Source organism: Phoxinus phoxinus, assembly GCF_949152265.1.
Source record: "Phoxinus phoxinus genome assembly, chromosome: 18".
In the NCBI taxonomy this organism is placed as follows: domain Eukaryota; kingdom Metazoa; phylum Chordata; class Actinopteri; order Cypriniformes; family Leuciscidae; genus Phoxinus; species Phoxinus phoxinus.
Genome location: NC_136893.1, coordinates 6,480,415 through 6,492,914, shown reverse-complemented (window position 1 = coordinate 6,492,914; position 12,500 = coordinate 6,480,415). Strand labels below are relative to the sequence as shown.

General features: G+C 37.9%; 1 protein-coding gene across 1 annotated transcript; it reads right to left on the bottom strand.

The window, feature by feature from the left end:
• Positions 1-4,556: 4,556 nt before the first annotated feature.
• Positions 4,557-12,494, bottom strand: LOC306985610 (trypsin). Its single transcript, XM_079588056.1, has 5 exons — positions 12,379-12,494; positions 10,282-10,441; positions 9,329-9,470; positions 6,573-6,836; positions 4,557-5,286 (listed from the first exon to the last, which is right to left on the bottom strand). Exons 1-5 carry the CDS (start codon positions 12,431-12,433, stop codon positions 5,116-5,118), a joined length of 792 nt encoding a protein of 263 aa, XP_079444182.1. The 5' UTR covers positions 12,434-12,494; the 3' UTR covers positions 4,557-5,115.
• Between the last annotated feature and the right edge of the window lie 6 nt (positions 12,495-12,500).

The window sequence follows — 12,500 nt, the reverse complement described above, 5'->3', positions numbered from 1 at the left end:
TTTGAGATGCTCCTTGTACGAGACTATGGCTGAATATGTCATGCGATAGGTTTTCAAAGTCCGCTGTGATGTGCTCAAGTTTTGGATCTCACAATAGAGACGTCTCTTATGTAATCCTTAAGACTGGAGCCTCATATCCATCACTGGATGAAGGACACTCCCTTAAACTGAAGGACATATCCCTAGTTGTGTAATAGGAGATTTGTCAAAGTAGGGCGTGCAGTATTTATGGTGTGCTGATATGGCCTCTGATCCACCTATCGGGTGTAGTTTAATTATGTCCAGATTTCAGCCACTCCTTCCTGGAATCACTTTCATGCCTGGAAGAATAACCACAACCATTCATGAGGTGAACACCAAAACAAGAGAACAGATGATAGGGAACAGATTGAACACTAAAGGTAGACTACAGGTAGACTATTAGAACCAGACAATAGAAGAAGAAAAAAAATCAAAGATGAGATCTCTTACAGTTTTTTTGGATTGCTTAAGCACGATTTTCAAAACAGGGCCCGTGTTTTCAAAACACTACACATAATTAGCAGAACCACACACCCAATTAGCAGAACACTACAGATCCTTTGCATAATTAAACACTATTGTAAAAACTATACACTTCTGTTTAAAAACCACACTTTGTTACCATATGAAACACACACGTTTCACATTACTATACTCTGTTTGGACGAGTTACACTCTGCTGTGATAAACCTAAAACACTTTTAGCACTTCTACTTCCCTATGATTAGAGTAGGCTACCATCAACAAAGTACAAATATAATGTAAACACTACACAAGACCAATGTTGCAGACTGAAGAAACTCATTTATTTCTCAACACGCCCAAAATGTTGACATGGAGATTCATAATACTGTAACAAAATGTCACTTTACGTATTGTACTGTAAGTTTACTGTAAATAAAATAAACTAGACATTGTCTCTTCGCCTAGCTGGATCTGGCCAGAGAATTTCATCGCAAGCAATGTTGCAATGTTGTCATGTTGTCTGCTACCTCCATCTGGTCACAGGCCTCCTCCATGGCTTGGATGATATACCTTCATACCTTCAGATCATATACCTTCCACCGCCATGCCGAGAAAAACTCTTCTATAGTGTTGAGGAATGGAGAGTATGATGGAAGATATAGGACGGTGAAATCTGGATGTTGCTGAAACCAGTTCAGAACCAGAGCAGAGCGGTGGAAAGACACATTGTCCCAGACAACAATGTATTGCATATGAACTCTGCATATGATCGATTTGATTTGCTGCTGTTAACGTTGTGCAATTGGTCCAAGAATGTAAGTATGAGTGCTGTGTTGTAAGGGCCCACATGGGCATGGCGGTGGAGGACCCCATTCTGTGTAATGGCTGCACAGTGTTATATTACCCCCACGTTGCCCTGGGACATTGACTATAGCCATGTGGCCAATGATGTTTCTTCCCCTCCTTCGTGTTCTCGTCAGATTGAACCCAGCCTCATCTACGTAAATGAACTCATGCTGGATCTCCTCTCCATCCATTCGTAAAACTCTCTGAAGAATAGTGTCAGGCAAAATTGTGTAGTTCAGTGTAGATCTAGTACCTATTTTCCAATTGAAATGTTCTTATCACACTTGCCACTGTGCATCGGCTTAGATTTGGCTGTACTCGCAGTCCAGCCTTCCTCAGCGTCAGGCCGTGGTTGACAACGTGGCCAACCAGTGTTGCGCGGATCTCATTTGTCAGATTCGGTCCTCTTTGAGCACCTTCTTGTCTTCCTCTTCCTCTTCCTCTACCTCCAGCATGGCCTCCATCTCTTCCTCTTCCTCTGTTGATTCCTTTTCCTCCCCTTCCTCCTCCTCCTCCTCCTCCTCCTCCTCCTCGTCCTCGTCCTCGTCCTCCTCCTCCTCGTCCTCGTCCTCCTCCTCGTCCTCCTCCTCCTCCTCGTCCTCCTCCTCGTCGTCCTCCTCCTCCTCGTCCTCCTCCTCGTCCTCCTCCTCCTCGTCCTCCTCCTCCTCCTCGTCCTCCTCCTCGTCCTCCTCCTTGTTCTCCTCCTCGTCTTACTCTTTCTCTTTCCATTGTGCTTGAAGACCGAGGAACTCACCTGCTGCTTTTTATAGTGCTTATACATCTGATTGGTGTGTCTACAATTAAGCAGACAAGTGTTTGCACACCTGATAACTGTGTTGAACCAATTGGTTGGACGGTGCGGTAATTTGACAGTCAGTGCTTTGGTATTGCAAGGAAGTGACTTCATGATAGATTTTTGTGTGTAATGTATGTTAAGTGTGTTTAGTGTTTTGCAAATCACTGTGTGTAGAGTTTTGCAACAAGTGTGAGGTTGACAATGTGCTTATAGTTGTGCAAATATGGGCTGATGTTTTGCCTCTTGAGTGTAAGGTTTTGCTAATAGTGTACTGTGTGTGTGTGTGTTGCTCAAAAGTTTAAACACCCCCTTGTGTGTGTGTGTGTGTGTGTGTGTGTGTGTGTGTGTGTGTGTGTGTGTGTGTGTGTGTGTGTGTGTGTGTGTGTGTGTGTGTTGCTCAAAAGTTTACACACCCCTTGCAGAGAACCCATAGTCCACAAGATAAAATAACATACATTTTTTATGATCCTTCTTATTTTGTTAACATTATACACATTTCCTGTAGTGGGTGTGTTAACTTTTGAGCTACACTATGACTGTATATATATATATATATATATATATATATATATATATATATATATATATATATATATATATAATGCTGGTCATATAATTAGAATATCATAAAAAAGTTGATTTATTTCAAAAATTCAACTTAACAGGTGAAACTAATATATTAAATAGACTCATTGTCAGGGTTCTGTCACTTCTGTCTGGTCTATTTCTTGGTTTTGTGACAGAGCCCTGACACTCCTATGTTGTCTTGTCTGTGTGCCTTGTTTCATGTGCTTTCATGTCTTGTCCTGTACTGTGTAGCACGCAGCTTGTGTTTTACACTAGCTGTGTGTTTTCATGTTGTCTCGTTTTGTGAGCACATGGCTTGTGATTTGTTTTACTGGCCATGTGCTTGTGTTCTAGTCGTGTTTGGTGTGAGCACATGGCTTGTCATGTATGTTTCTTTTGTGCCATGTGCTCTCCAGTTAATTGTCTAGCCCCTCCCCTCTTGTTACCTGATTGTTGATTTATTTGCTCCACCTGTCCTCCCTCGTTACCTCCTTTGTTTGTTCTCCCTATTTAATCTCCTTGTGTTTTCAGTCCTGTGCTGTTTCGTTGTCATATGTACACTGTGTGTTTTCCTGCTGTCAAAGTCAAGTTGAGTCAAGTCTAGTTAAGTCTGTCTTGTTTTCCCCCTCGGGGTAGTTTTTGTTTATTTTTATTATTAATACAACCCATTCTCCTGCAATTGAGTCCTCGCTTCATCTCCTCAACCCCAAACCCTGACACTCATTACATGCAAAGTGAGATATTTCAAGCCTTTATTTGTTATCATTTTGATGATTATGGCTTACAGCTTATGAAACCAACAAAATTAAAATCCCAGAAAAGTAGAATATTACATGAAATCACACAGTAATTACACGGTAATACCATGGTCATTGATTGAACCATGTTTTGGTTATTTTGGCAGTGTGGGCAGGTGCAAATCCTGCTGGAAAATTAAGGAAGCCTGAAGTGCTCTGAAAATGTCCTGGTAGACGGCTGCGTTGACTCTGGATTTAATAAAGCACAGTGGACCAAAGTCCTCTTTTCTGATGAGAGCAAATTTTGCATCTCATTTGGAAATCAAGGTCCCAGAGTCTGGAGGAAGAGAGGAGAGGCACAGAATCCACGTTGCTTGAAGTCGAGTGTAAAGTTTCCACAGTCAGTGATGGTTTGGGGTGCCATGTCATCTGCTGGTGTTGGTCCACTGTGTTTTCTGAGGTCCAAGGTCAGCCGTCTACAGGAAGTTTTAGAGCACTTCATGCTTCCTGCTGCTGACCAACTTTATGGAGATGCAGATTTCATTTTCCAACATGACTTGGCACCTGCACACAGTGGAGCAGAAGAGCTGAAGGCCACTATCAGAACAACCTGGGCTCATAACACCTGAGCAGTGCCACAGACTGACCGACTCTCCACCACGCCGCATTGCTGCAGTAATTCAGGCAAAAGGAGCCGCAACTAAGTATTGAGTGCCGTACATGCTCATACTTTTCATGTTCATACTTTTCAGTTGGCCAGCATTTCTAAAAATCCTTTTTTTTTATTGGTCTTAAGTAATATTCAAATTTTCTGAGATACTGAATTTGGGATTTACATTAGTTGTCAGTTATAATCATCACAATTAAAAGAAATAAACATTTGAAATATATCAGTCTGTGTGTAATGAATGAATATAATATACACTTTTTGAATGGAATATCTGAATTAAATCAACTTTTTCATGATATTCTAATTATATGACCAGCACCTGTATATACTGTATGTGTGTGTGTTCGTGTGTGTGTGTGTATATACTGTATATGAGTGTGCGTGTGTGTGTGTGTGTGGTTGTGTGTGTGTGTGTGTACTGTATACTGTATATATATATATATGCCACTGTATACCATTTTTAAAGAAAATGTTTAATGTACATTTTTAAAGAAGTATCATCACAAAGGTTGCATTTATTTGATCAAAAAATATAGTAAAAACAGTCATTGTGAAATATTATTACAATTTAAACACAACACAATACAATACAATTTTGTAGGCACTCACAAGTTGCGTCTTAAAATATGAAACTGGTTTGATTATAGTCCAGATGAAAGTCTGTTTGTATTCATTTTAATGTTGAATTGATCATTCTCACAAGTATCATTCCCCAAATCTTTTTTTTTTGTAATTCATTTTTTTTTTGTGGAAAATATTCCTTTTTAATATACCTATTTTTAGTTTTCAAAGACGTTTGCAGAGAAGCAGCATTATGGCACATTTAAGGAACAGTTAAACTACCGCTAAGAAGCCGTTGAGGAACAGATGTGCTGTTTCAGAACAGCAGTGTACTCGTCTAAAAAAACAAAGTTCTCTAACTTTTCAAATAGAAGTAGCAACACTATTCATGTACAAGTTGGCATGTTTCGAGGCTGTTTCCAACTCGATTAGCACTGGGGTAACACTGCAGTCTAATACTTGAGGCACTTTCCATAAAAGCCAAATATAGTTCCATCGATCCATTGGCGAAACCTCGAGACGGACGTGTAGACGCCAGGGTACTGGGCATCAGCACAGCCATTTCCCCAGGAGACGATCCCGTACACGCGGCCCTCGCACACCAGCGGCCCTCCAGAATCCCCCTGCAGAAAACACAAGAATATTAATACGATGTTGGACAGAGAGGTCAGATGGTGTGTGAGAAGAGGGAAAGAGGCTAAACTAGAACTAGAAGGTGAAACTCACAGCGATGTGAGACACGTATTGCCTTTGAACTGCCTTATAAATTTAATTCGATTTCTTGTTGTTTCAGTGTCATTGAGTGAACTTGACACATTGTAAAGCCAGCAAATCTGCTCCTTTTTAGCAAGAAACAATGGACGGGACTTGAATTATATCCATCAGGAATTGAAATATATGGATTTGTGACATCAATCAAAAAAAAGTTTATTTATGTATTTACACTACCGTTCAAAAGTTTGGGGCCGGTAAAAAATAAATAAAAATAAATAAATATATATATATATATATTATAACTTGCATTAAATTTATCAAAAATGACAGTAAAGATATGTATAATGTTACTAAAGATTTCTATTTCAAATAAAAGCTTTATATTTATCAATTATCCTTTCCATGCAATCCTGAAAAAGCAACATGGTTTCCACAAAAATATGAAGCAGCAACTGTTTTAAACATTGATAATAAGAAGAAATGTGTCTTGAGCATCAACTCAACATATTATCATGATTTCTGAAGGATCATGTGACTGGAGTAATGATGCTGAAAATTTTGAATCAAATAAGTGTAGCCTTGGTGAGCATACGTTTATTGATTTAATTATTTGTTTACTTATTTTTTTATTTTTTTTATTTTTTGACTTTACCTTCATTTTCTACCAGATATTTCTAACCTGACTGAATAAGATTTATCACATACCTGATCAGATAAAATGTCCAGCTTCGCTTTATTTAATATTTTGTTAAATTGCACAAGACTTTCATTGCTAGCTTATTAGAAAGTTGCTATCTGATTAAATGAGCTCCATTTAACTTTTAAACTGTTCATTTAATGGGATTGTTTTTTTTAGTTTTTTTGCATCTTCTAACTGAAGTAAAAAGCAACACATTTTAACTTTAATTAGACCAGTCAGTTAGAGTAGTCAGTAGTGCAATTAAATTCATAAATAGTTTTATAATTGGCAAAAACAATGTGATATCCAAATAATGACTGAATATAAGATGGCCCTGTTCCTGACAACAAAGTCAACATCCACTAAGTCATTAAAATGTTGCTAATAGTTAGTGGTTTATTCCAAATACCTTTTAAATGTATTACCACATATTCATAAATGCCAGATTTCCAAAAGCATTTAAGGTCAAAGTTCAGTGTGTGATAACTGTGCCATCCGCATTGTGAACTGTCTCACCTTACACGCGTCTTTCCCTCCTGCGCTGTATCCTGCACAGATCATATTCTCCGTGATGTTTCCATTAAAAGAGCCTGTGCTGTTACACGCTGCGGTGGACACTATGGGCAGCTTCACCGTCCGCAGCGTTGCAGGGATTCCTCCCGTCGGAGTGGTGAAGCCCCAGCCGGACACCCTGCACACGCGGCCCACGGACACCTGGGCGTCCTGCCGAGGCAGCGGCGCGAGAGACACGTAGCTGTTCAGATAGATGGGAGACTGCAGCTGCAGGTGAGGAAAAGAAATCATTAATAGGATCCACAAAGCATACAATAACATGCTGTTCACGTTCATTATATTATTTAATAAGTAAATGTTTTCACTGGTGTCATTTCCACCACATCTCAAATAATGTTTAATGGCATTATGTGATGGAAATGGCATTTTAACTTTTTTTTTCTTGCTAAGGCTAATTTCAAAGCTAGCATATTTAAAACGTAAAGGGATTGTTCACACAAAAATTAAATGATCCTATGATTTACTCACCCTCAAGCCATCCTAGGTGTGTATGACATTATTCTTTCAGCCAAACACAATCAGAGTTATATATTAAAAAATATCCTTGCTCTTCCAAGCTTTATAATGGGAGTGAATGGTGCCTTGTTTTTTTAATCCCAAAAAAGTGCATCCATCCATCATAAACGTAATCCATACGTGAAGCGAAGCGATGTATTTTTGTAAGAAAAATATCCATAATTATAACTTAATAAACTAATCACTAGCTTGCTAATCCGCTTGTGCGTTCACAAGAGAGTCGCGTTCCGGCGTATAACGTATGATGTAGGAGGAGCGTAAGCTTAGGTGAGAGTAAACGCCTCTAGCGGTTCAAGCTAATAGTGCTGGGCAACAAACTCACCCGACATTTCTCTTTAAAATTCTCGTTTTAGACTTCTAATTCATGACCGGTGTTTTGTTTTGCTCTATCCTCTGCACTTCTGCATTCGTCATGCGTCGGGTCAGAGGTCACTCTTCCGCTGGAACTAGACTCGTGTATGGCCGTTACCGGAAGTCTGTGATTATAGCTTATAAAGTTATAAATATGATTTTTTTCTGACAAAAAAAACATAATTTCACTTCAAAAGGCCTTTATTAACCCTCTGGAGTCGTATGGATTACTTTTATGATGGATGGATGTATGCACTTTTTTGGGCTTCAAGGCTGAAAGAGGAAAGTCATATACAACTGGGATGGCTTGAGGGTGAGTAAATTATGGGATAATTTTCATTTTGGGGTGAAGTAACCCTTTAATTAAATATTATTTAGATACTTTTTGCATAATTTGACAAAATTTTGGTTTTGAAGTCATTTAACTCACAGAGAAAGACGCTGCACAGACGCAGGTAATTCACACACGTACTGTATCTCTCTCTCTCTCTCTCTCTCTCTCTCTCTCTCTCTCTCTCTCTCGATAATTAATTAAAGTAAATGCTGTAATTCATTCATTCAGTAATCAAATTCAAATGGAATCTTATGCACTACTTTATCTCTGTGTCTGATTTAAAGGGATAGATCACCCAAAAATGAAAATTAGCCCATGATTTACTCACCCTCAACCCATCCTAGGTGTATATGACATTCTTTTTTCAGACGAATACAATCTGAGTTATATTACAAGTGCTAATCATAAAAGTGCTCCACACGGCTCCAGGGGGGTTAATAAAGGAAAATGTTCATATTTAAAACTTTATAAAGTTAAATAACTAGCTTCCAGCCAAACAAACATATGGATTCTGACGTCACAAGTTGCAGAAGTTGCGCTTTAGGCGTAAGTGGAATCCGTATTTTCGTTTGGCCAGAAGCTAGTTATTTTACTTTATAAAGTTTTAAATATGGATATTTTTCTTTCACGAACGCACCACTTCGCTTCAGAAGGCCTTTCTTAACCCCCGGAGCCGTGTGGAGCACTTTTATGATGGATGGATGCACTTTTATGGACTTCAAAACAGAAACAGCCATTCACTGCCATTATAAAGCTTGGAAGAGGTAGAATTTTTTTTAAATGTTACAACGATTGTATTCGTCTGAAAGAAGAATGTCATATACACCTAGAATGACTTGAGGGTGAGTAAATCATGGGCTAATTTTCGTTTTTGGGTGATCCCATCCCATAAAGAATGATAGATCTAAGTAAGTGAAAATAACCACAGACCTTAGAGCGTTCAACCAATCAGATTCAAGCGTTCAACAGCGTTCACAGTATAAAATCATTTAATGCACAGCTAGCCATGGATTATCACTTACTTAAATACAACTTTTGATTAATAAATAAGATTAATAAATGCTGTAGAAGTGTTGTTCAATGCTAGTTCACGTTAACAAATGTAGTCAACTAATGTTTTGAAATGAAACCTTATCGTAAAGTATTACCATTTTTACTTGTATACTAAAACTGAAGCATTTATGCTATTCTGTTAATATACAAATGTTTGCATTTATTTACACATCTAAAGTTTTATAATTAAAATTATGTACTTAAATTCATTATACTATATACTTTATAGTATAATGAATATAATATAAAAGTATAGAATTTGAATTATAAAACTTTAGATGTGTAAAACAAATGCATGCACTAATGTTGCATTATTGATGACTAAGAGATGTATCACTTCATGTAATTGATGCCAGATTGTTGTTCATTTTGTATGCATGAAAAGAATCAATGGTTCACAGTGAGTCAGTCAGTGTAACACAGGAGCATTGATTCACTGCCTCACCTTAATGAGCATGATGTCTGCGTTATTGGTGGCTTTGTTGTACTGTGGGTGAGGTATTAAAACATGAGGCCTGCGAAACTGCTCCGTCCCCTCATATAATCCCACAGAATAATCTCCAGCCACGATTCTCATGTTTGCCTCCCTGGAGACACAAACCAACACCGCTTTTTATCCAACTGAATTTAACTGCATTTTAAATGCATCGCACTATTAAGCAGCAAGTTACATCGTTGTATAAGAAACACACCCCAGATAAAGAACATTCAAAAGTAACATTCCCATAATGTTTGAAGAATGATAAAATGGGCATTAACATTAACGTTCATAAACTGAGCATAAACAACATCTGCAAAGTTACAAAGCTCAAAGTTCAAAGCAAAGGGAGATATTTTGTTTAAAAAAAATAGCTTTTTAAGGACTACAACAAACGGCTGGTAGGGACTACACAACATTTTTTACCCCCTAAAATACCCCCCCCCACACACACACACACACGTCTTCTTGGGTCTTTCTGACTCCGGTTTGAACATAAAAGGCAAAAAGTTTGTTTAAAATTTCGACACGAGCTCTTGAAGCTCCGCCCCCTGTGCCGGGAGCAGCAGCTCATTTGCATTTAAAGTAACAGACACAAAACGGTGCGTTTTTGCTCACCCTCAAAAAGTGACAACTTTAACATGCTATATAAAAATATCTGTGGGGTATTTTCAGCTAAAACTTCACATACACTCCAGGGACATCAAATACTTATTTAAGACTTATCTTGTGAAAAGGGCATTATACCCCCCCTTTAATTGGAATGTTAGCAAATCATTTTTAGAACATATTTTGGTACCAATCTACCAAATGTGGCAAATTGTTGCTATGGTTCTATTCGTGACGCCAAATGGAAATATCTCATATTGAAATGCTGGTATGTAACTCATTAGTCCTGTATCCAGTGATGCTCGTCTTACCCTAAATTGCAGTGTGCTGCGGTCAGCACCCAGTATTTGTTAATTAAGGTCCCGCCACAAAAGTGCTGGCCCGTAGCGCTCTGAATGGACACGATGTACTTGATGGAGTACGGCACCGGGACGTATCCACCCACGATACGGGGCTGTACCAGATCCTGACCTGTGAGACAAACCAGGAGACACGTGATTTTGTTGACAGCATCTTCAATCTCTGTGATATCAGCCTAGATTTTCCTTTCATACAACAGACACGTGTGCACGTGAGGGACGCTCTGAATCTACACCTTTGTCTCGGAAGGAAAGTGTGTAACTTAAGGTTGATAAGTCCATACTTAACAATGCGGAGTAAACAATGGTTCAATCTGTCCACAGAAGACTATATTTTCCTGACGTGTTTGATTTGAATGAAGCCTGCTGTCTGAGATGTTAGAAGTCATCTCTGGTATGTTATGTTTCCCTTGGGCATATCGATCTCAGTCTAACAATTAGGCAGTTGTATGTGCAGCGGTTCAAGTAATTCTATACGATATTAGCAGCCATTGACTGGCCGTGTGAAACACGTACTCGCTGGACTGAATGACCTTGGAGCTCACAGGGATTGGCAGCAGCGTGACCTTTATGTGATGGCTTTATGAAGCTCTCAACGTGAGGAAATCCTAAACGTTAAAGAGCACAAAGCATTGAATTCCCCGCACATGTAGAGGTTATGTACGTACATTGTTTGCTGTTTTATGTCGTGAAGTAGCGAAAAACGGTAAACAATGCTTGAGACAAGTTCAATGTTTGGGGATTTGAATGTCTTTTGTATGTTTTTATAATGCGTGCACTGGTTTTTGCAGGGGTTCCAGCATCAGATGGATTAATTATTCTTTTACTTGCATTCTAAACTTTATAATAGCATTTTAGGGCTTTTTGTGTTGGAAATGAAAAACGATTTGCTTTGGATTTCCTTCAGTGAAGATGCACTCAGTGCAGGCTGTCAGGATGAAGGGCCCATCCATCAATGAAACTAAACTCAACTTTGTCTTCATATTTCATTTCTTTAATAAATCATAGCGCTGACAAAACCTCAGCCAGACATGCAAAAATAAAGCTACGCAGTATTAAAAGCCATCACTGGAAAGATCCATAAAAATCTCTTTTTTTTATTATTTTGTAGCTCAGTAGACTTAATAGAGATTTGACTTATATTTCTATTAAGCATCAATGTTGTCTCATGTAACATTTAAAACACAATAAAGCTCAAAATTTTTTGTTTTGGATGAAGTTGAGAAGAAAACCTTGAAGAAACTTCATATTGAGATGTTTTAAATGCCGACTCTGAAACTCATCATGTCTTTTTTTTTCTGGAGAAACTTCTGAGAATAAGGAGACTTATTTATTTATTACTTATTTATTCAAATATTTAAAATATTAAATTTGACTAAATTTGTGAGTTGACATCTTGAGTCTAAAAGATTGCAATGTCATCCATTTAATTATTTAATTATCCATTTAGTTATTTATAGTTGACAACGTTTAATATTTAATTTAATTTGAAATGTTATAATTAGTGCTGGACACCGATTGATCACGATTAATCGCATCCAAAATAAAGGTTTGTGTTTACATAATAAATGTGTGTGTACTGTTTATAATTATGTTGTATATATAAATACACACATATATATATATTTAAGAAATATTGCATGTATATTAATAAAAAAAATCCTAAATATATACATGCATGTGTGTGTGTATTTATATATACAGAAAAAAATATTATACACAGTACACACACATATTATGTAAACACAAACTTTTATTTTGGATGCGATTAATCGCGAATAATCATCACCCAGTACTAGTTATGATATTTTAAATGATAAAACTTATTCAAATTATAAAAAGACAGAGTACATTTTTCATTGGCATTTTAAAATGAACGTTTCAAAAATCAAAATGATCAGCAAGTCGCCCAAACGTCATTATAAGAAGATCCACGGTCTCTTTTCAAAGTAGAAAACTTGACTTTGCTCAAGGTATCCACAATGCCGCTGTACCCTGTTAATGCACTGAAAGGATTCTGTAGGATTGAAGTGTAAATCTTTTACTTACAGCTCACCACGAGGAGCTCCAGGAGGACGCACAGCAGAAGAAGCGGCAGGTTCATACTGATGGAGACGGTGGACACAGAGACAGACGCATGCACAGGTGCAGACCAGACTGAGAGCAGCTTT